Genomic DNA, 23,316 nt, shown 5'->3' with positions numbered 1-23,316 from the left:
AAAGAGAATGAGAGAAATGTAACAACGACTGTGGAATAGGCCGTGCTTACCCAGGCATCCAGTTCAGAGGCAGGCTTGAGAAAGAGAGAATGAGAGAGGAGGAAGAAGAAGAAGAAAACATCACTTAACACATAGCTAAAGAAAAACACTTAAGCCAGAGATAGCTCCTTAACATATCGACGACGTGTTTGAGAATGTACATCCATCTGTTAATTATTAGGTTTGAAGAAGGCATGAAATGACATTTGTGGGGCATTTAAATCTCGTAAACGCATACTTCACTAATATATGGTAGGTGAAAAACAGTATGTGACAAAAGAATAATGTCCAAATTCACAGTATTTAGAAAGAAGTAGTCAAAAAGTATCCAGATTCTGAAGTGTGTGTATGATGGACACACTTTACTATCCCATGACGCTTACACTCATTCTACACACACTCATACTATTATAGAGAACATACTTTTTTAGCAGTCGTGAAGTAATTACTTATTCAAAACAAGTTCCTACTCAAGAGCGTGTGCGATTTCGGACGCAGCCTTAGGACTGGGTTGACAATTTCGATTAATCAATATTCATTTTAATGAACTGATATCAATTCTTATATGCCAATTATAAATCTTTAGTCTATGCAGTTTTCTGTTGATGCGTGAACAAAACTTCACTATTATTTGTAGCTTTTGTGCGTTGTTACTTTTGGTATGAAAAAGTCTCAGTTTTCAAATTCTGTCACTGAAATTCAAACAATAAGGCCCTGGTATTAAGATGTGTTTTGGTCGATGGGATAAGTAGACGAGGGAGACACATTCCCGACCAGTTTACACCCGGGCTGTGCTCCAGTCCAAAATTGTCATGCCCTTCACTCGCTAACTTCCCTCCGTCTCGTTCACTCGGATGTACGTCATTGCTTACATTGCATGAGTGCCCACTACTGGCGGAACCTTTGCAATAGGCTGAATTGGAACGAAGCCCTTGATCACTAGAATCCACTATGGGGTTGATTTATTTTTTTCCTCACAAAATTGTTTAATGCAGCATTCTATATACATAGGTGTGATTGAGTTGTTTAAAAATTTTTTTTTAAATAATTAATATATCATAGAGTTGTTTGTGGTGGGGTAAATTAAACGCAATATGCGTTGACGTCACAATCGTGTTGCATTGTGGTATATGGAGCTGCCTGAAGTGTGCATATGAAGTAGACTCGCTACCTGTCGATTTTGACCGAGGGAGCGAGGGTCTGTCTATATAAACTTCCCTCGTCCACTTCACGAAGTGGAACGCACTTCAAAATGGCGGCACGGATTCCCCCGAGGGGAAGTGCTTAGGGAAGTTCGCAAGTGTGTGTCTAAAAGTGGACTGGAACGCAGCCCTAGTCTATTAATCTGACTCTTTTGTCCGCTTTCAACCACTTCTGTCCTGATTTCTTCGAGGGGAGGATCTATGGGCGGGAAAATGTGTGGACTTTTTCAAATCTTTCGAACTAACGGACGAAATAAGCTCACGCAATTCACATATGAACGCATCGAAGACGACGGAAAAACACACGGAGAGCATCAGCTTTCCTTTCTGCTCTGACAGGACAATACAAAATCTAATACATTTACGATGAAAGAGGGACACGAGCAACAGATATTTGGGGAATCCTTTGGTGAAGAAAATACCTAGTAACTGCATCACAACACCCTAGCAAACACTTAAAACATCTTAGCAACTGCATAGCAAAATGCCCTAGAGAACACCCACAGCATCCTAGCATCATTTTAGTTTTACCTGCACTTTACATTCTTCATCATAAAATGTAAAAATCTAGTCAACAACTTTAATTATTTCCCCCACTCACATGGCCTTGGTTAAATCAGCATAAAAGAAAAGACATTTCTAGGCAATGAAAGATCATGAAAACACTTAGAACAACACGCAATGATGAATCATGCACAATATGCCCAAGGACATAAATTAAGAAAGTAAATGGGTCGATTTTGATTTTAATGTCGACTTTAAGCAATGTTTTTTGCTTTTATGGACAGAATCCTCTCTGAGCACTGCATCTTCTACATCTTATGTCCACTTTTTGTACTTGACCAGTGAAATATCAAACATGAAATGGAGACTGTAAATGGCCAAGCATGAATCTCCTAGGGCTCGTAATTGCAACTGTAAATTGGGTGCTAACAAATGTATAATGTAGTATGGAATCACTCCTCATTATAGGAGCAGCAGCAGGGCGTTTCACACGTATTTAATGAACAGGAAGGAGAGGGTAATCTGGTCTGCTTGCTGAAGCCAAGTGCTCAACACTGCCAGAGCTCACATGGATCTTGAGAAGGCCGACTTAAAACCAAGAGCTGAGCATCAGAGACCACCTAGAAATATGGTTCATTCAGCTCATGTTGTTAACAGAAATTCATTATTTAATAATCATTGATTTTCTATTTTTCCTTAGTTGTTTTTGCATTCATGAGAATAAGTGTTGTTAACTAAAACTATTCAAAATCCTTAACCTTAAATCGGAATAAAATAAAAATATTAAATGCAAAACTTAAACATTTCTGGTAGTTGCCAAAGCAACATTTCTAATATTTGTTTAAGTTGGATTACTACAATTACTAATATTATGACTGAAATAAATATAAATCAAAGCTAAATAAAATTTTAATAAAAATGACAAAAGCACATTAAAAAACTATTACAAATAAAATTAAAACGAAAACTGAAAATATAAAAACTAATTCAAAATATTCATGAATACTATAAAAGTATAGAAATAATACTAATAATGATGAGAATTAATAGCATCTTTATTGAGCCAATCTCTATCAACTATATTCTATCAAACTAATCTAAGAGGCTATTTACACAACATTGTTTTCAACTAAAAACGGAAAACTTTTTAAAACCCTTTGGCTGTTTATTTAAACGGCAATAGCGTTTGTGGGGCCTGAAAACACAAAACGGGATTCAAAGTGCACGTTTTTGAAAATGGTAGCATTATAGTCTCTGTAAACTACAAAAACGCGAATTTGACAAACCGGTGACATGTGCTTGGCAGCATAATACAGTGTTTTTAGTCGTTTTCGCCGATCCGTGTGAACGGGGATCGTTTCGACAGTGTTGTCGTCTGTATCTGAAAAACACAAAGGAAAGTATTTTCCATTTTTAACACATCGTTGTTGTGCAAACGTACCCTAAGGTTGATGCACTCAGTCAAGGGTAATTTCCATTTCCATACGATTTTTGGTCTATAATGTGCCATTACATTTGGAATATTTACATATAAAGCATTTGTTCATCTGCAAAATATTGCTAAAAATGTTATCAAGATGTTTTTACTACATATTATACAAAAAAACATTTACAGCTTTTCTAAAATGGCAAAACAGCAATATGATAAAACACACCATTGTTTAATAAATAATTAAATGTATTAATAACAATAAACACTTCTTCTGCCAAGTAATAGTTTGTCAGCCTATCTGTTGGCTATTAATATAAATTGGCACATTAATATAGATTTCAACTGATGTGCGGTCAGAGGCATGAATATATTGGCTATCTTTAAACATCTTTGATTGCAGCTTATCCAATAAGATTTTAGTGTAGGTCCTATAGCTTTTAATAAAAAATAAAAAAGATAATTTATAAGTAGATTTTTATATAAAATGGCATTTACAAAGCTACTAAAGTTGTCACCATGATGCCAACAGACTAGACAGCCTAAAATAGCCGCTTGAGGACCTAAAAGTGACTCAACGACAACTCTTAGCTGAAGAATCAAGAGTTTGCTCCCTGCTGGTCTGATGATGGCAAACTCATCACTCAGTCTCAAAGAACTCGCAAAGCCTGTTGAGAGACACACACACACACACACACACACACAGCTCCTGACTGCACACAAGCCTTGTCATTTCTTTATTTATCCTCTTTAAATTCTCTGTGGTGACAAAGCCAATCTGATGGGCGTGCTGCACTCATGTAACGCTCTGTTTGGGATCTGGAGCGGGCTGATAATACTCAGGCAAGCATGAATTACACTGATAAGTCTAGAAATGAGCCCTGCTCGGAGTTGGGTTTACCGTAAACAATGGTGCATGCGTGTGCGTTAGGCTGGAACACAGCACCCAGGCCAGGATAGATGCAAAGTGACAGGCCGTACGCTCAAGAAGAAGTGAAGAGACTGGAGGAATGATGAACTGAAGGCTGCTGAACACATTACATTATGCATTTATTATTCTCGATCACACCTAAAGTTTCCTCGTGAAGTTTGGATAGAGTTGCTCTCTGGATCAAATAAGAGGTGTTATGGATTTAAAAAAAAACATATTTGAGTAAACAATGAGACAGATTGCTTAAAAAAAAAAAAAATTATATATCTATTTCATCTGGTAGAAAGGGAGTAAGAAAAAACTTTACATCACAAAAAAATCGTAGTGAGTCAAAAAGGTTGAGAACCACTGCAATACAGAATCTTAGAGCAGGGTTCACAATTATAGTCAAAGTTTCAACATTTGGTGTTTCCCATATATTAATAAATACAGTATTATAATAGTATAAATATTAACACTGGCTTGATGAAGGTGCAATAATTCTCATCAATCTCAATCATCGATATTATCAAACCAATCCAAGGCTGATGCAATTCAAGTCATGGATAACTGCTGTTTGCATCCCATTTTAGGTCTGTAATATATGTTTACGATTTGTTTAAAGCATTTGATCATCTTCAAAACGTTGCTAAGATGTTTCTGCTACGTTAACGATTTGTGTGTGAATCCAATCTTTACAAGATGATTATCAGGTACAATGCCTCAAATAGAATATACTGCTTTCCTAAAACAGTTATAATATCAATATACTATATTGATTATGAGTATTTTATACTTCGATTATTGTTGTGGAGTCAGAAAAGTTGAGAACCAGTGCATTTTATAGCATCTTATAGCAGAGTTCTCAATAATATTGAAAGTTTTAGCATTAGGTGTTTCCAGTCAAAAACTAAAATGAGACTTAGAAGTTAAAATGCTTCAGTCTCACACCATGCTCGAAAACATAATTAAAACTGCTCATTTCTATTTATTACCACCTCTGGTAATGATAATCCGCAATTAAATGCTCTCCCCGTATGAAACGTCCAGATATCGGTCTTGCCATACGGCTATTGATTAACCTGTGTCATATGAAAAACTGATTCAGGTTAATTTAATTTAATTTCAAGTTTTGGAGGCTATGTGATTGAAACTCGGTTGTCACGTACTCTCAGATTCGTCTCTTGCACACACACACACACACACACACACACACACACACACACACACACACACACACACACACACACACTCGCAGTGCATCTGTTGTGTCCTGCGGTGTGTGTTTATACGCCGTCATCCCCTCTAGGTTGGATGTGCTGCGTTGCCATCTGATATCTGGGCACAGCTTCCCTCCCGCTTTCCTCGTCTATTTACTCGTCTGCGTTTATTTAACACGTAGCTCCCGGCTAGGCAATAAATTAGCACTTAATATTCAAACTGACTACTCAGAGTGCATGCCGCTGTGGTCGTCTGGGGAGGAGAAGGAAGGGCCACTTGCTTCTCTCGTGCCATTGCAATGAATAATTTCTCTGCCGACGTTACGGCTCTTATCTGAGCCCGATCCGACCACCGTGCCAGCGAGAGCCAATGTCATTTTCGAGCAGGGTCTTGAACGTGATATTGATGACATGAGGGAAAAGAGATTAGAGCAACAAGACAAATCCAGAAGAACTATTTGACAGGGGGTCGGGATTCGTTTGGCACCAGAGGGAGAGACACAGGAATCAGCCCAGAACGGTCAAGTGCTCACAAGGTATAAAACATTTATATGCTCATCTTCCTTTACTGAATCATGGCGGGTAAAGCGTTCAGCTAGCAATCATAATCCTGATCGCCTTCAGGGGTCCCCTGCCCCTAAATGATATCGTTCCCCATCATGTTTCATTGTTGCACTTTTTTTTTTTCTTAAAATGCTCAAGGACATCTTTAAAAAGTTGTTGCCTAGCAATTAGCACGTTCATATGGGAAATGTGGGTTTGAGTCTAGTCCCAATTCTATCTTCTCTCTCTCCCAAAATAATTTGCTGTCCCCTTTCAAATTTTGAGGTCAAAAAAATTACCAAAATAAGAGATCTCAAAATAACCGTAAAATAAAGCCAGAGATGTGGGCTAGCGCATGCGGTGCAAAGTTTTTTGGGAGTACCAAAAAGGGGAAGTACAAAAACAAACTTTCTCTTTCAAACAAAATTGTTTAGTTGTATTAAAAGGCAGCCAGGGGGAAAAAAAGGAGTTGTGGCCTAGTGGCTTACACATGTTTCAGACATGTTGAGCCTTGGTGCTCATACAGGAAACACAGGTTCGAATGTAGCCAAAATGAATCTCTTGCCAGATTATTCCAAAACAGCCAGTAATTAAAAAAGGCCAAAAACAGGCAAAATCCCATTTACAATTTTGAGGTCAATAAAAGTGCCAAAAAATTATAAACTAAACTTTTCAATTAAAATGTTCAATAAAAAACGTTTAAAAGTCAGATGTGAGCTAGAGGTTAGCACGTGTAGCGCAAACACATTTAGGTGCTCATATGGGAAATTAAGGTTTAAATCCAGTTCAATCCTATTTCTCCTTTAAATCTTGCATTCAATAAGACTAAGTTCAGACTGCATGCAAAAGTGATGCAAATCTAAAAAAAAAATTGGCTCATATGTGACACAGATCGGTTTTTCTCATGACAGTGTGAACAGCACAAACCACATGGAATCTGATGTTTTTGATTCTGATTTGGGCCACTTCCATATGTGGTACTAAATCAGATACAGGTCGGATGTTTTGCAATACAACCTCAGTCTGAACAGTCATCGGAATTCATGCGACTTTTAGCGTTACTCTAGATCAACATTTGTCACAATTATGTGCACATACCAGTAGTTCTTTGGTCACTCGGTTAATATGGAAGAAAGCCTTGACGGTAGTCAGTGGAGGGACAGTGAGGTCTAAGTATCACAGTGACCGCTCTATACAAGCAAAACTTGAGGGAAAAATACTAAGCTTTTCCCTCATCTTCATCCTCCTCATCGCACAAATTCACGGCTTCTGCGGCACATCAGCCATGTTTACGTCCGTATGAAGCGTGCTGCGCACAGTCTTGTTATTGTTCTTTTGCGCATAAGGGTCAGTTCAGGAACATGATCAGTTCACACTCAAATCTGATACTGGCAACATTTAAAAAACGTGTGTACAGCCAAGCAAAAAAAAAGAAAAAAAAAAGAATCTGAGCAATGAATAAGAATTGAGCACTAAGGCTTCCAGTGTGAACGTGGCCTTAAAGTAAAAAAAAAAAAAAGTCCAAAAACAGAAACTTTCTCTTTAAATCAAATTTTCTAGTTCTATTTTGCTAGCCTTAAAAAAAAAAAAAAAAAGGTTGTAGCCTAATGGCTAGCACATTTTTCAGATATGTTGAGCCTTGGGGATCACGCAGGAAACACTGGTGAATGCAGCCAAAATGATTTGTCTCTTCCGGTCTCCTATTTATTTCATTGACAATAAAGTCTAAAAACAGAAAAACTTCTATTAAACTGCTCATGTTCATGTTAAACCTAGGTGCTCGCACAGAAAATACTGGTTTGAATCCAGTCTTTGTTTTGTTCCAATTCAAATCTGCCTCTTAATAATTAATCCATTTTGTAAATCACAAAAAGTGAAAAAAAAGTTTCAAATAAATTCTTCATACGGTTCTCATAAACACTGCCGTTTTGAGGTTGACATGGAAACAAGGAAATCATTCTCAACTGACACAAAGACGCTTACCAGAAAAACCTGTGACACACTCAAAAAAAAAAAAGCCCTTCCGACAGAGTGATAAGTAAACACTTACAAACACAGAGACAACACAAGACCTAATCCTGCACCTAATTCCCTCTTATCCCAGACTCCTGCTCGAACAGCGACGCAAGAACGGAAGAAACTGCGAAGGGAGCATGGGATAAAATCTATCCACTCCACCTGCCTGCCGCGGGCCCCGCTGGCAATTACCTGAGCTCTGGCCTGGCTTGAGCTCAGAGAGCGCGGGAGTCTTAATGGCTTTGCATGCAGGAAGATGTCAGGCCTGAGATTACAATTACTGATAGGACTTTGCTACCAGAACGGCTCTCTTCTCTCTCTCCCGCCGCACCGGATTACTCACACTGAGCTTCTCTGATAAACTACACAGCAAGGGGAGATGAAAAGTAGGTAAATAAATAAACGAAGGAATGAATTGTTCACAAGGTGCGGCGTGTGCTTATTGTTATCTTGGGTTTGGGGGGAAATGTTGATGTCTGTGATGAGGTATGTTATGAGGCTGGAGTTTATACACACATACAGTATATAATTTCAGCATATACACACACACACATATATACTGTTTATATATATATATATATATATATATATATAAAAACTCACACATAAACAGTATATATATATATATATATATATATATATATACACTCACCGGCCACTTTATTAGGTACACCTGTCCAACTGCTCGTTAACACTTAATTTCTAAGCAGCCAATCACATGGCGGCAACTCAGTGCATTTAGGCATGTAGACATGGTCAAGACAATCTCCTGCAGTTCAAACCGAGCATCAGTATGGGGAAGAAAGTTGATTTGAGTGACTTTGAACGTGGCATGATTGTTGGTGCCAGAAGGGCTGGTCTGAGTATTTCAGAAACTGCTAATCTACTGGGATTTTCACACACAACCATCTCTAGGGTTTACAGAGAATGGTCCGAAAAAGAAAAAACATCCAGTGAGCGGCAGTTCTGTGGGCGGAAATGCCTTGTTGATGCCAGAGGTCAGAGGAGAATGGCCAGACTGGTTCGAGCTGATAGAAGGGCAACAGTGACTGAAATAACCACTCGTTACAACCGAGGTATGCAGCAAAGCATTTGTGAAGCCACAACACGCACAACCTTGAGGCGGATGGGCTACAACAGCAGAAGACTCCACCGGGTACCACTCATCTCCACTACAAATAGGAAAAAGAGGCTACAATTTGCAAGAGCTCACCAAAATTGAACAGTTGAAGACTGGAAAAATGTTGCCTGGTCTGATGAGTCTCGATTTCTGTTGAGACATTCAGATGTTAGAGTCAGAATTTGGCGTAAACAGAATGAGAACATGGAACCATCATGCCTTGTTACCACTGTGCAGGCTGGTGGTGGTGGTGTAATGGTGTGGGGGATGTTTTCCTGGCACACTTTAGGCCCCTTAGTGCCAATTGGGCATCGTTTAAATGCCACGGCCTACCTGAGCATTGTTTCTGACCATGTCCATCCCTTTATGGCCACCATGTACCCATCCTCTGATGGCTACTTCCACCATGTCACAAAGCTCTAATCATTTCAAATTGGTTTCTTGAACATGACAATGAGTTCACTGTACTAAAATGGCCTCCACAGTCACCAGATCTCAACCCAATAGAGTATCTTTGGAATGTGGTGGAACGGGAGATTCGCATCATGGATGTGCAGCCGACAAATCTGCGGCAACTGTGTGATGCCATCATGTCAATATGGACCAAACTCCCTGAGGAATGCTTCCAGCACCTTGTTGAATCTATGCCACGAAGAATTGAGGCAGTTCTGAAGGCAAAAGGGGGTCCAACCCGTTACTAGCATGGGGTACCTAATAAAGTGGCCGGTGAGTGTATATATATATTACATTTCAGAAATAATAATTTTCAATATAATACCATATTTTCCGGACTAGAAGTCCCTTTTTTTATCATCTGAAACATGCTGCGACATACTATAATGCTATTAATGTCAAACACATAAAATAGTGGACACATACACACACACACAAATGCGTGCGAAAATCAAATCCGTTCTAGCATTGCTAATCTGATATCATGCCTCCTCATCATAACACTAAAATATAGTTAACAAAAAAAAAAAAAAAAAAGTTACATCGTTTAGTTTAAACTTAATGTAAACATTATGCACAGGAAAACTTCAATCGTGCAGCAGAAACATTTTGGTAAGAAACTGGTGAGAGACTGGCGAAAATGTGAAACGTTGCTCAATGAAATAAAGACCAAACCAGCTAATTGTGGACACAAAACCCGTTGGCCTGAGCTGGAGGAGAAAGTTTACAGATGGGTTCTTAAACTGTGCGCTGCTGGCAGAGGTCTGCATGCACAGTCACTTCACTATACACATGTTTGGAACATATGCACTTACTGCTAGATCATGGCTCTGATGCTGTTCATTTTAATTTCAGAGATAAATATGACTCTACACTGCACACACATACATAATGAAGCTACTCATAATAGTCTCATGTCCATCAAATCAATCAACACCTGTCAGCTCTAAATCGGTCCAGCTTCCATTAGAACCACACCATGTTTTCTCATTTTAGGAGACAAGAACACTGACTGCTATTCCACATTTAAATACTGTAATGGTGTAGCTGAAACACATTTTACAATAGCAATTAGCACTGAAGACCTCTTGGGCGTTGTATTGAGATTTGGCAGAAATGAAGACAAAGGCATTGTGTTGAAGAGTTATTCCGCCATCTAGTGTCTAACAACTGAATTTACACCATTTTACTATAAGCACTGCATTATCTTCAAAGAAAAGAAACCACTATGTAAAGATGCCAAGAAACACTGGTCAGGGGAATGTATAAATGTATAGATTATGGTGATATCATTCCATAAATGGACTGAATCAAATCACTGCGCAACCTGATGATTATAGTGAGCAACAGGAAGTGAGCCCCCACAGCCTCCATTCACACGCAAGTGTGAAGCTTTGTGCGATGATGTCATACCATCGGCAGGTACACTCAAAAAACAGATTTAAAAAACATCTGACGCAAAATCAGATACGAGAGGTTGGAAAAGGATCAGAGTCCTTATCACAAAGAGATAAGCCAGGCATAGAAGCACTCCGATTATTTTAGCATCTCTCATGCATAAGTAACAACTGAGCTAGAGGAGCAGGCGGGCAGCGTGAAGCGGTGTTAATGAGACCAGCTTTTTAATGGAACTGTGGAAAGAGAGTGCCAAATGCAAATGCAACTTATCACCTCTCCCCGCCAACAGGCCAGGGAAAGGCATTAATGCGTTTAAGAGCAGAGAAATTACCCACAATCCTCCCCACTCTCTCTCCCTTTAACCACCTCGCTCTACGTTATTTCTGATTAATCTTGTAAAGGCTTGTCATGTACGGTGAGAGCTCATGGAGGGCATCTCCACAGACCCTGGCAGATGGATGGAGGAAGTCAGGCAAAGGATGAACAGACCGTGAATAGTGCATTTCACAGAGAGAGTGTTACTGTAGTCTGAGTGAGAGTGCAGGGGTGGAGGTGACATTTTATTATATTTGTGCCACCCTCTTTCTGTAAGACAATGTGCAACGAAAGCACTATAAGTGGAAGCTTATAGGTATATTTTACAAAGTGAAAACGAAAAGGCAAAACATCACAGATGCAAAGATATTCACACTGTGAGCGGGAAAAGAAACATAAATATAAAAAGGTGAGTAAAGACAGTCAAAAGTAGGGCTGGAACTAACGTTTCTTTTTATTTTTCAATCGAGTAATCTAGATTATTTTTCCGATTATTGGAATAATCTAACAATTACGCCAATCATCGGGGATGAACAAACAGCGCGACGAACTTAAAGGTATTCACACAGAGAACAAAAATTAAGAGTAATGAAAAGGCAAAACGATGAGGCAAATGTAAAGCTATACTTACTCAGCCATGGCAATACGTATTACAAACGGAAGAGTATTCACATCAGTGAGACGAAAAAAAGACAACAAAAAATATAAACAGGCAAAACGTATCACAAATGCAACGCTATTTAAATCAAATAAATGCTGGGCTGAGCATGAACAAAATTAGGATAAAAAAAAAAAAACGTATCATCAATGTGAATGATTCCATAGGAATGTTGCGATATAAATCTTGTGAGAGCAAGCTTTATCTTCTCTAAACGCAAAGCTATTATCATCAAGAGCACAACAAGCCTGCCATAAGGAATATGTTTATTGGAATACGATACTTTGTTTTAATTTTTAAGGCAATGTCGAATGTAAATGTTTACACTCTGTGTAAATAGTGCTCATTTTCAATTGGTCACAGCCTGGGGATATTACACTGTGACTCTGTTAACTAAACCGCTTCAAATTTGTACACTACACAGGCTCAAATAAGCCAGAACAACAGCTGCAACTTCACCAATATCTCACATGAAAAATCGCATTGAAATGCCTGGTGTTGATCAATCATATCCTATAACAACTGACAACACTGCCTGCCATCACTCCTGCCACTCATTTCAACTTTCCAATAGACACCAAATCATGGTGTATTTATCACACACTTCTAATATTTATTACGATAATACTGTCATTTCAATATTTTAACATCCTTTTGCAAGAAACAGATAACAAAGGATCAATTCCTCCTCAGATGGCTGAGCTGATATCTCACCATGACTCATGCCGTGTTTAACAAGAGAGGTCTCCAGCGATCAGGACATTATTGATAATCATGAATATTTAGAGGCGCAGACCTTGATGTTGCGCTCTGAAACGCACCAGCAGAACAGAGAGGAGTCGCCATGTCAGAGCTTCATTCTGATTAATGATAAGACTTCCCATTACATCTACATCACACAGAGCCGCTGCGTTCTCAGCTGATGGGTCGCAGGTTTGTTCTTTTAGGGCTATAAACCCGCAGAGAAAAGAAACAGTGCTAAATGGAAATAATAAAATGCCACTAACCGTAAAATAGTGCATTAGTAGAAACGTGAAATAAATGGGCTTTTCTGCTTTCACATGGCAGGAGAAAACCTGAAATACCCTTTTGTTCCTGAATATTTGTTTGTTAAATAAAAATCCAGTCAAACTCTACTCATGTCACATAGTAATATAGGGCTGGGCGATATGGGCAAAAAAAATTATCACGATAATTTTTTTATATCAGTCGATATCGATAATTATCACGATAAATGTCAAATCTTTATTTCTTTCAAGTTTAAAGGCATATTTTTGCTCCTAAGTGAAAGTTGTAGAAACCAGAGCGTTAATTGTGGTTTTAAACTACTCACAAATCTGAGGCAGAACATTCAAACATTTGTCATTGTTCCTTAACAAAATAAATATCTGAATAGAAAAATATATTTCTTAGTTTCTGCATGTGCTAATGGGGGATATTGTTTCAAGTCTTGTATCTTGTTTCAAGGCACGTATCTTCAGCAGTTTGCATTGCAGGCTGCAATATTAATATTACAGTTTTTGTCTCGAAACGCATATTTAACAGTGAGTTGACAGTAAATCTGCATCCTAACTCAAGCTAATACTACTATGTTAAATTTATGTTCATTAACAAAAACAGTAACATCTGTTAAAAAAAAATTTAACGACCCCATTTTTATTTGGTAAAATGTAATATTCTGACTGTTTGAGTTTTATTAAAATTAAGCATTGGTCATCCAATATCATGCATGTAGATCATGATAACCACAGATAAAACCAGGCATAGCCTACAGCAAAAAAAATACACTTAATATGGGTTTGGTGCGCACAGGGATAAAAAAAGTGCCCCATGTGTAAAATGAAATACTCTGCTATATCTTTAATGCTGTGGGCCTAATTTTCTGCCAGGGGTCCTGGACATCTTGTTCAGATACATGGCATCATGGATTCCATCAAATACCAACAGATAAAAAATCAAAACCTGACAGCCTGTGCTAGAAATCTTATAACGGGCCATGTTTGGATCTTCCAACAGGACAGTGATCCAAAAACAAACATCAAAATCAAAACAAAAATGGGTCACTGAGCACAAAACCAAAAGCATCTGCATTGGCCATCCCAGTCACAGACCTGAACCCTATGGAAAATGAGTGGGCTGAACTAAAGAGAAGAAGCGCCAACATGGATCTGGAGAGATTCTGTGTGGAGGAATGAATGGCCTCTGATCTCTTGTCGGGTGTTCTCCAAACTCATCAGGCATTAGAGGAGAAAACTCAGAGCTGTTGTCTTGGCAAAAGGAGGTTGCAAAAAGTATTTAATAAAAGGGGGCAAATAATTCTTCCCAGTCTGTTTTGGAGAAAAATATTTACTTCATAATGTGATTCCTCCCCCCTCCCACCCCCAACCCCTCCCTCCCCCCCTCCCCCCTCCCCCCCCCCCCTCCCTATCTTCTACTTCAATAAAAGGTTAGATTTTTTTTTTTTTTTTTTTTTAATAAAATATCAAAAGGATAAACAATGCAGATTTATTTTTTACAGCCATCTTTGATCATATTTACCAAGGGGGCAAATAATTCTGACCAGCACTGTAGATAATAAATCAAATAGCAGTGTCGTGGAGCAAAACCCGTTTAGAACCACTGGTTTAAAAAAAGAACAGATTCATACTGAACTCCACACAAACATTAGAATCTCATCTGAGGGTTGGGGTGACATCTGGGCATGTTCACACATCTGCTAATAAGACACTGTGGTTCTGAGAGAGAGAGAGAGAGAGAGAGAGAGAGAGAGAGAGAGAGAGAGAGAGAGAGAGAGAGAGAGAGAGAGAGAGAGAGAGAGAGAGAGAGAGAGAGAGAGAGAGAGAGAGAGAGAGAGAGAGAGAGAGAGAGAGAGAGAGAGAGGAGAGAGAGAGAGAGAGAGAGAGAGAGAGATGAGAGAGAGAGAGAGAGAGAGAGAGAGAGAGAGAGAGAGAGAGATGTTCAGGGATGAATAGGGGGATTGAGCTATAATTACCTTCAAAACCTACATCCACACACACACACACACACACACACACACACACACACACACGTCTACTCTTCAAAGCTTGAGCCCAGGGAAGCTTTTCTATTAAGTGTCCAGAACATGTCAGAGCTCAGATAAGACACACCAACAAGACACGTACCACAGGATCCTCGGGTATGGGCTGACATGTATAACATCACACACACACACAGTTTTTCAGTCCAATGTCTGCTAGAACACGACACGTGGGATGCGTAACTCTGATAGACTTGATAAGGTGGCCCCTCCAGGGACCTAAGAATGAGGGACACAATCCCTAAAGGACGTGAATAAGTGGAAGAGAATAAGTGGAAGATGGGACAAAGGAAAAAAAACTGAGTGGAATTCAAAGAAGCCAATTTCACCCGTGTCAAGAGAGCAGCAGTGTGTTTCTCAGACCGGGACTTGACCAGGTTAATATTCCTCGCCTGCAGGACTTTATTTAAAAGAAAAACTTTCAAACTGGAAAATGAAGGGAGATAAGAATACAAGTAATTAATTTCCCCATTTTTTTAAACTATATTTATTTACTGTGGAACTCTGAACTAGTTTGGCAATTTGAACGCAGATAAATGTTTGATAAAGCTAAGAAAGCAATCAGCCAAATAAGCTACATGTTAAAAGTGATGTTCAAATGACAGAGATTGTAAAAATCTAGAGTTAAGTTGCGTTTGGCCTTTATAAAAACAGCTGCAACAGCAAATTAAATAATTAATATATTCAGAGTTTTATTATATTTATTAATATAGATATATTTATTTAAAATAAAATGGCTGTTGCACTCTCAGATGTCCTTTTTTTGTCATTCATTTGGTTTCAAATGAGGGTTATCCAATCAGAATTTAGCGTCTGTTTTAAAATGAGTGTTATTGAATGCTAAGAAAAGAAAAAAAAACATATTATACCACAATACTTGAGTGATGGCAAACAAATTGTTAAATCAGAGTTTTGATATGATTCATTCAAACGAACCATTTAAACTGATGCAACTAATCAAACATACAAAATCTACAGCTGTTGCTATTTAGTTTAAATGAGCTGTTAAAACATACAGTCAAGGAAGGATTGTGAAAACTAAACTGATTACAGTCTTTAGAAATCTTAATGAATAGATAAAAAGTATACTGAAATTAATGCATATGCACGATATGGTTTAATTTTGAAAAACACTGTTTTTCAACAAAACAAAACGTCTTAGCATCAACTATACAGGTCAAAAGTTTGTGATTTTTAATCTTTTTTTTTTTAAGTCTCACCAAAGACTGCATTTATTTGATTAAAAAAATACAGTAAAAACAGAAATATTGTGAAATATTATTAAAATTCAAAATAACTGTTTTGTATAATATATTTAAAAATGTAATTTATTCCTGTGTTGTCAAAGCAGAATTTTCATCATTACTCCAGTCTTCGGTGTCACGTGATCCTTCAGAAATCATTCTAATGTGCTGATTTACTGCTCAAGATTTTTTATTATTATTATTATCAATGTTGAAAACAATATTTTTTGTAGAAACTGACTTTTTTCAGGAATTTTGTTTCAAAAGAAAAGCATCTTTTATAACATTATAAGTGTCTTTTCTGGTCACTTTTGACCAATATAATGCATCCTTGCTGAATTAAAGTATTCATTTTAGGGCTGTCAAATGATTAATCGCGATTAATCGCATCCAAAATAAAAGTTTGTGTTTACATAATATATGTGGGTGCACTGTGTATAATTATTTTGTATATATATAAATACACACACATGCATGTATATTTAAGAAAAAAATTTATTTATATATAAAATATTTATATTTATATATAATAAAAATTATATATAAATCTATATACAGTATATACATGAAAATATTTCTTAAATATATACAAGAATGTGTGTGTATTTATATATATAAAATAATTATACACAGAGCACCCACATATATTATGTAAACACAAACTTTTATTTTGGATGCGATTAATCGCGATTAATCATTTGACAGCCCTAATTCATTTCATTCAAATTTTTTAGTTTTAGTAGAATCAATAGTTGAACAGTAAAGCAGCTAATTTTACTAATACTAATTTTTTACTAGTACTAATTTTGAAAAGTATTATTATTTATAAAAACATGGCATTACCATGGTACATGTACAAAAAGATATCACCATGGTGCCATGTCTAAAAACCACAGAAATATGATACAAAAGACCATTTTACGATAATATGTTTGTGACCGAAATGCCCTGAAATTCAACTCTACACACTACATCGTACGATGACTGAAAGAAAAATCCAACATTCTGTACAGTAGTTACATTGCCTGTCTCTGAGTGCAGTGGAGTCAGAGTGTGTTTGCATGCGCAGTTATACTTCTGTCCTGAAGTATTGTGCTGAAGTGTTTGTAGAAGAGTCTCACCAGCTGTTTGGCTTTCTCAGTCTCCTGCCGCGTCTGTACTCGCTCTCTCTGCACCGCTCGAGTGATGTCCTGCCGCGCTGCCTCTCTCTCTTTGCGTGCGATCCGAGCCAACTCCTCCTGTATAATGGCCTGCTGCTGCTCATACCTGTGCAAGCACACACAGCTTTATTTACATGCCTGTTGCCAAGCCATGATTCACTCACTGCTGTTCTTAAACCTACCACTGAGTTTCAGTGTTTTGCTCTTTGTTCTTGTGCTCGTTTCAACTATGACTCACACTTGGAGAAAAATCCAGGAAAAAAATGAGTCCCATTCAAATTCACGGTCTTATCCTTTGTGGGAACTACAGTATTTAGTACTCATATTTATGAGCAATTCTTTAGACATCCACAGTCAATACATGTATATTGTCAGATTAGAAGCATAATAAGTGACAAATGAATACATTTATAAATAAATCATAGATTTGTGTTTTAAAATGTCAGCTTCACACATGCAACAGATTTGCATGAAGTAATTCAGGAACAGTTCAGAAAGGCTCTTTAGAGCTAGAATTAAAGATTTGTCATCTGGATCTGTGTTTAGCAATAATATTGCTGTATCAAATGACTTGAGCCACCTCAAAATGACACTGTTCTGAGAAGTTGATATATTGTTTATATATTTATCTTTTTTTTTTTAGTCCAAAATCCTGTCTTGGTGTGCAATGCCAAAAAAATAGACAAGTGATATTTCTCTGTTTGGTTGTGAAACGTAGTAGTTTTACACGTGGTTTGCGGACCAGACAGAAGTTGTCGGCGATTCTTGCATTAGTATACGCGGTTCTATGAATATGCTAATTAGCCCCGCCTCCACTCACTCACACCAGCTCAGAGATCCACTCGTTGACGATCACACATTGACGTGATTGGTTACAGGGTAGTTTGTGACGTCATAAACACCAGCGATTTCAAACTGCGTTTTTTAAACTGTCTTTGGGTCACTGCAGTTTTTAAGGAGAAAATACTCAGCAATGGTGTTGACTTATGAATTTGCACATGGTTTGTCTTAAAGCATATTAAAACCACATAGGCATATAAACATAAAAAACTTGATTGATGCCACACTTTTTCATGCCAGACAGACAACCAAACATGATCCTCATAAAATTTAAAAGCTAGCAATATATTTCCATGTAAAAAGAGACTCATTTAAATTGATACATTATACCAATTTTAAAATGTTATTTGGAAAATATTTAGCTTAGTCAAGTTTTAAAGTCCCTGTAAAGCCAAAATTAAGTAGGCCTATGTGTTCTGAGTTTGTCACACCACAGAAAAATGAGTTATTAGCCAACCAGACAAATTTGAATGATAAAAAAGCCGCCAAGTAAATAAAATAAGCTATCAAAATCTTGAAAAAATTAGCAGTATTCTGCTCTCAAACGCTGGCTGCGCTGAAACCCCGCCCACTCGCGGGAAAGCTGCCGCCGCCTAACTCAACCGTCACCGCTACAGCCGGAATGGATGCTCCTAGCAGCTTAATTGAATTTACAAAGCCATACATGTTTAAGCCTGCAGAGCCAGAATAAAAAAAAAAAAAGTTTATAAAACTATCCTGTGTAAAATGATCACTACAGAGGCGGGTTTTGGCGGTGATCCTCAGCTCTCCATCAAGGTGGATCTTCACAAAATTAATCCACCTCTTCTTGATATGATCGTTTTTCGGAAATTTAAATAAGGACACCGATCTGTTTTGTAAGTGATGGCATCCAGGTAATACGCATTTCCGTGACGAAGGCATAGCTAGCTAGCAAACTGTAGGCTGTAGTAACTAACAGTACTACTGACTAGGGCTGTCAATCTTCCTCTATAATACTATTCGAATTCCATTCCTTATTTTATTTAATATTCGAATAATATTCGAATATTAAATGCTCAAATTCATCCTATTATTAATATTTACGACATTACTCAGGCTTATGGATCGCCAATGCCACTATAGCATGTGGTTGTTGTTACACGTTCTGTCCAATAGAGGGATATCTAACATTACAATAAACATTTTATTCGTGCTGAATATGGTTGAAGCGCTACCGATGGTTTTCGGCTAATATCTCCGCTAAAACACCACCAAAAATTCTGAAACTTATATCGTTCTTTTCAGTTCGACTAGACGTTCCAGCGAGTTTGGTGCTCGCCGAATCCGTTGAGTTTTCACCAAGATATTTGCGCTTCACGGGCGTTTTTTTAAGTTGTTAAACATTTACCATTTTTGACAGTATTGTTATGATGATACAGCGTGGATAACGTGCACAATTGTGTTACGATTCAAAAACGTTATTGTTCATCAGACGAAACAAAAGCATTTCATTTTCACATGTGTGTAAGTCAAGGTGGCGAGAAAGGCAAGATTCCATATAAAAAAAATTAATGAATGGGAATAGGAGCAGGCTTCACTCAATGATAAAACTTAAACTTTAAGAATGCTGGCCTGATGATTAGAATATATAACGTTAAACAGGAAAGAGGCCGCACTATGCATTAATTGTTTTATTTGCACAAACGCGTTTCGGCGCGTGCCTTCTTGAAGCGCGTTTGTGCAAATAAAACAATTTATGCATAGTGCGGCCTCTTTCCTGTTTATATATATAAAAAAATTAAAATATACATAAAAAAACAATATTCGAATAGTAACTTCAGCATTCGAATAGTATTGATTTTTTTAATATTCGAATTATATTCGAATTTCGGAATTCATTCCAACAGCCCTAGACGATTGAGCGGTGAACTGATGCAAATGTGCTCTAGTTATTTTGTTAGGGGAGAGGCCAGCCTCAATGGCTCCAGTGCGTCATCGACACAGAAAAAATCCTGAACACAGCAATGGTGAAAAACTGTTTAATGTTCCAACCTCACAATTCAGTACTTCACAGTTCACAGTCTTTGTAATGTGTTTTAGCAATACATTTCTAACATTTATAATGCGTTTAGATTTTTTTTTTTTTTTTTGAATTGCCTTTACAGGGAATTTTAAACAGATTAGTGCCCGATTTCACAAGCAAGGCTGCAACCTTCAACAGCAAAAGGTTGCATGCTTGTTTTATCTTAAAATATATCACTGCCATTGTTTGGTCTCAAGATGCACACCAGTAATGGTGATTTAAAGGGATACTCCACTTTTTTTGGAAATAGGCTCATTTTACAACTCCCCCAGAGTTAAACTGTTGAGTTTTACCGTTTTTGAATCCATTCAGCCGATCTCCGGTTCTGGCGGTACCACTTTTAGCATAGTTTAGCATACATCATTGAAGTGGACAAGACCATTAGCATTTCTAAAAAAAAAAAAATGACCAAAGAGTTTAGATATTTTTCCTATTTAAAACTTGACTCTTCTGTAGTAACATCGTGCACTAAGACCGACGGAAAATGTAAAGTTGCGATTTTCTAGGCTGATATGGCTAGGAACTATACTCTCATTCCTGCGTAATAATCAAGAAACTTTACTGCCGTACCATGAGTGCAGCAGGCGTAATGATATGACGCAGCGCCTGAAAATAGGCCACCTTCCGTCAACACAACGGAACTATTTTCAGGCGCTGCGTCATATCATTACGCCTGCTGCACTCAAGCCTGCCTGCTGCACCGGAGATCGGCTGAATGGATTCAAAAACGGTAAAACTCAACAGTTTAACTCTGAAGGAGTTGTAAAATGAGCCAATTTCCAAAAAAAGTGGAGTATCCCTTTAAGGCACATTTATAACAGCTACTTCATTTTCTAAATTAAACAGCTTTCAAATTTAACTAAGGCCTAATCCTGGCTTATTCTTCTAAGCCCTGTCTGTGAAACCAGGCCTAAGGGATTTTAAACTTTAAACTTATTAACAAGTTAAGCTTGTAAAAACATTAAGTTAAACACATTAAACTTGTTTTTTCTAGCCACAAAATTATACAATGAGATGTATTGGTTTTTTTTATATATACATTTTTTTTACTTTATTTTTTTTTGATATTATTTATTTAATTATTTTAATATAATTGTTATTTATTTATTTTAATCTTTTTATTATTCATTCATTTTTAAGTTTTTCTCTTAACTTTTCAAAGGACACCCTAGCACTCTCTTGGGGGTCCCTGGACCACTATTTGAAAAAACCCTTAGATTACCTCTTCCTGAGCTCCTCTTTCGTATCAGGAAAAGTCGTCTTGGCCTGTGTTTTTGGAGGTTGTGAGTCAGATGTGCTGGACGTTCGATCCTGCTGACCTGCAAAGTTATAGAAAAACTAAAATAATAATCGCTGACATGCATTACAAATTTAATATCTCATTTATTGCATCTCGTAAGCACACAGGCATATAAACTGCCAAAATTTATGAACATGGAAAATATTATGTCATACCTAGGTTCTCTTTATTGTTGACAGGTGGTCTTGGATCAGCACTGACATTCCTCATGCGCTGTAGGACGTCTTCAGACAGCTAAGAACATACATGTATAAAAATGACTGATGAACACACAAGTAAAATTAAGCATTGGTGTCACTGAGAACTTATAATTTAGGCTATTATCGTTCTGTTTTTTATCTATAGATTGACTTTAAGTAATGCACAGCAGTTGACAAACTGCAAGGGGAAAAACATAGATCTACTTTTTGTAATTTGTTGCTTATAAAGCTTAATCATTAGTTATTGGGTATCCTTTTGTAAACACACACACATTAATACAGAATAATAACTCTCCAAACTTGTTTTCATCTACTGTCCTAATCATGCAACCAACCACTCATATCATATATGATCTATTAAAGATCTATAGTGATCGAACTCAAAAGATTTCAGTCACTTGGAAGAATGACACTTTCCAGAGCAAGCAAATATGTGGTCAATTCTAACGTTATTGGAGAAGTATTAAAAGATTAACCGCGCTTAACGTCCAGACAGTAACTTAACGTTACCATACATACACCTGCCCTTAGTTTCAATTACACTTCTGCACACCTGAGGACACACTAGGTCATTAAGATATCAGTCCAACACAACTTCACAACACAAGCAGGAAACAGTTTCTCGGTTTAAGACTCAGTTGTCATTAGCCAGAGCTGACAATCATATGCGAACTGCAATTCACGTAACTTATCTATTTGTGAAATGACAGACATCCGAAACAACACTGTGGCCTGTTTTCCTAAACGTGTCCCGTCCATTGAAGGACGTTCGGTTAACCCTGTTGCAAATTCACGCTACAAAGTCCCGCACTACCTACCATAATCGTACATAACCCGAATGACTTGAAGGTAATAGATATCTGATATTGGATTACCTTCACTCCACGCAGAATCCTCACCCTGTCATCCTCATCTAGGCCGAAAGAAACTCTCCTTGACGTGCTTTCTCCGGATCCCATCGCTTTATGTACAGCTTCGTTAATGGATCTTTAATAAAAGATAAACAATTTTATTCTTTAACTGAAATGAACTCAAATTATTTAGTAAATACGCCGATATGTTTGACAGACTCACATCTTACCGTTTTTGAAGTGGCAGTTTGTAAAGGCAGTATTCTGAAACACGATTGGCGAATGACATTGCAATGAGCCAATGGAATCTCAGGATATATCCGCGACTGGAGAAAGGGCTTCTGGGAGTTGCAGTCCATCAGACTCACTCAGTCCTTATTTACTTAAAAAAAACATTAGAGGGGTTTGATGCGTTAGTGTACTTATTTCACAAGTGTACTTAACAAAAAACATAAATTGTGAAAACAAGAAACCTACAGTTATCCATTATAAACACTGAGTTAAATGCTTGAAACTGTGCTCCAGTTGAATCAAATTACTTCCAAAAGTCCCAGGACTGAGTGGTTTCTTGCATGAGGTTAAAAGTTTTAAATTAGTATATTGCTTTTTTATTACCTCCAACTGTTTACAGTGACCATTTAGTGGGTAAGATTTTCCAGAAACCCTTCATAAACAATATTTGGATTAACACAAAATAAAAGTTTTCTCTTTTTATTCATATAATTTTGGCAAAAAAAAAAACAACGAACTCCATGATCTAATGTGTTTGGCTAAATTATACATTTGATAGCAACTATGCAGTCTTTCCTCAC

General features: G+C 37.4%; 1 protein-coding gene across 2 annotated transcripts in view; it reads right to left on the bottom strand.

Moving 5' to 3' along the window:
* chchd6a (coiled-coil-helix-coiled-coil-helix domain containing 6a) overlaps positions 1-22,834 on the bottom strand; it is a 69,172-nt gene extending 46,338 nt beyond the window's left edge. The window contains exons 1-6 of one of the 2 annotated variants that reach the window (XM_056257927.1): positions 22,735-22,834; positions 22,529-22,640; positions 21,609-21,687; positions 21,376-21,472; positions 17,231-17,375; positions 51-74 (exon numbers count right to left, since the gene is read on the bottom strand). In XM_056257927.1, coding sequence (XP_056113902.1) covers positions 51-74; positions 17,231-17,375; positions 21,376-21,472; positions 21,609-21,687; positions 22,529-22,640; positions 22,735-22,793 — 516 coding nt within the window. In that variant the 5' untranslated portion in view covers positions 22,794-22,834. The remainder of the gene's footprint in view (positions 1-50; positions 75-17,230; positions 17,376-21,375; positions 21,473-21,608; positions 21,688-22,528; positions 22,641-22,734) is intronic. The other variant, XM_056257928.1, reaches the window with a different exon arrangement.
* Positions 22,835-23,316: the final 482 nt, after the last annotated feature.

The sequence above is a fragment of the Rhinichthys klamathensis genome, unplaced genomic scaffold (assembly GCF_029890125.1).
Source record: "Rhinichthys klamathensis goyatoka isolate OS25496 unplaced genomic scaffold, OSU_Roscu_1.1 h1tg000147l_1, whole genome shotgun sequence".
NCBI classification, from domain to species: Eukaryota; Metazoa; Chordata; class Actinopteri; order Cypriniformes; family Leuciscidae; genus Rhinichthys; species Rhinichthys klamathensis.
The sequence above is the reverse complement of the archived record's forward strand: the minus strand, read 5'-3'. Positions and strand labels throughout refer to the sequence as shown.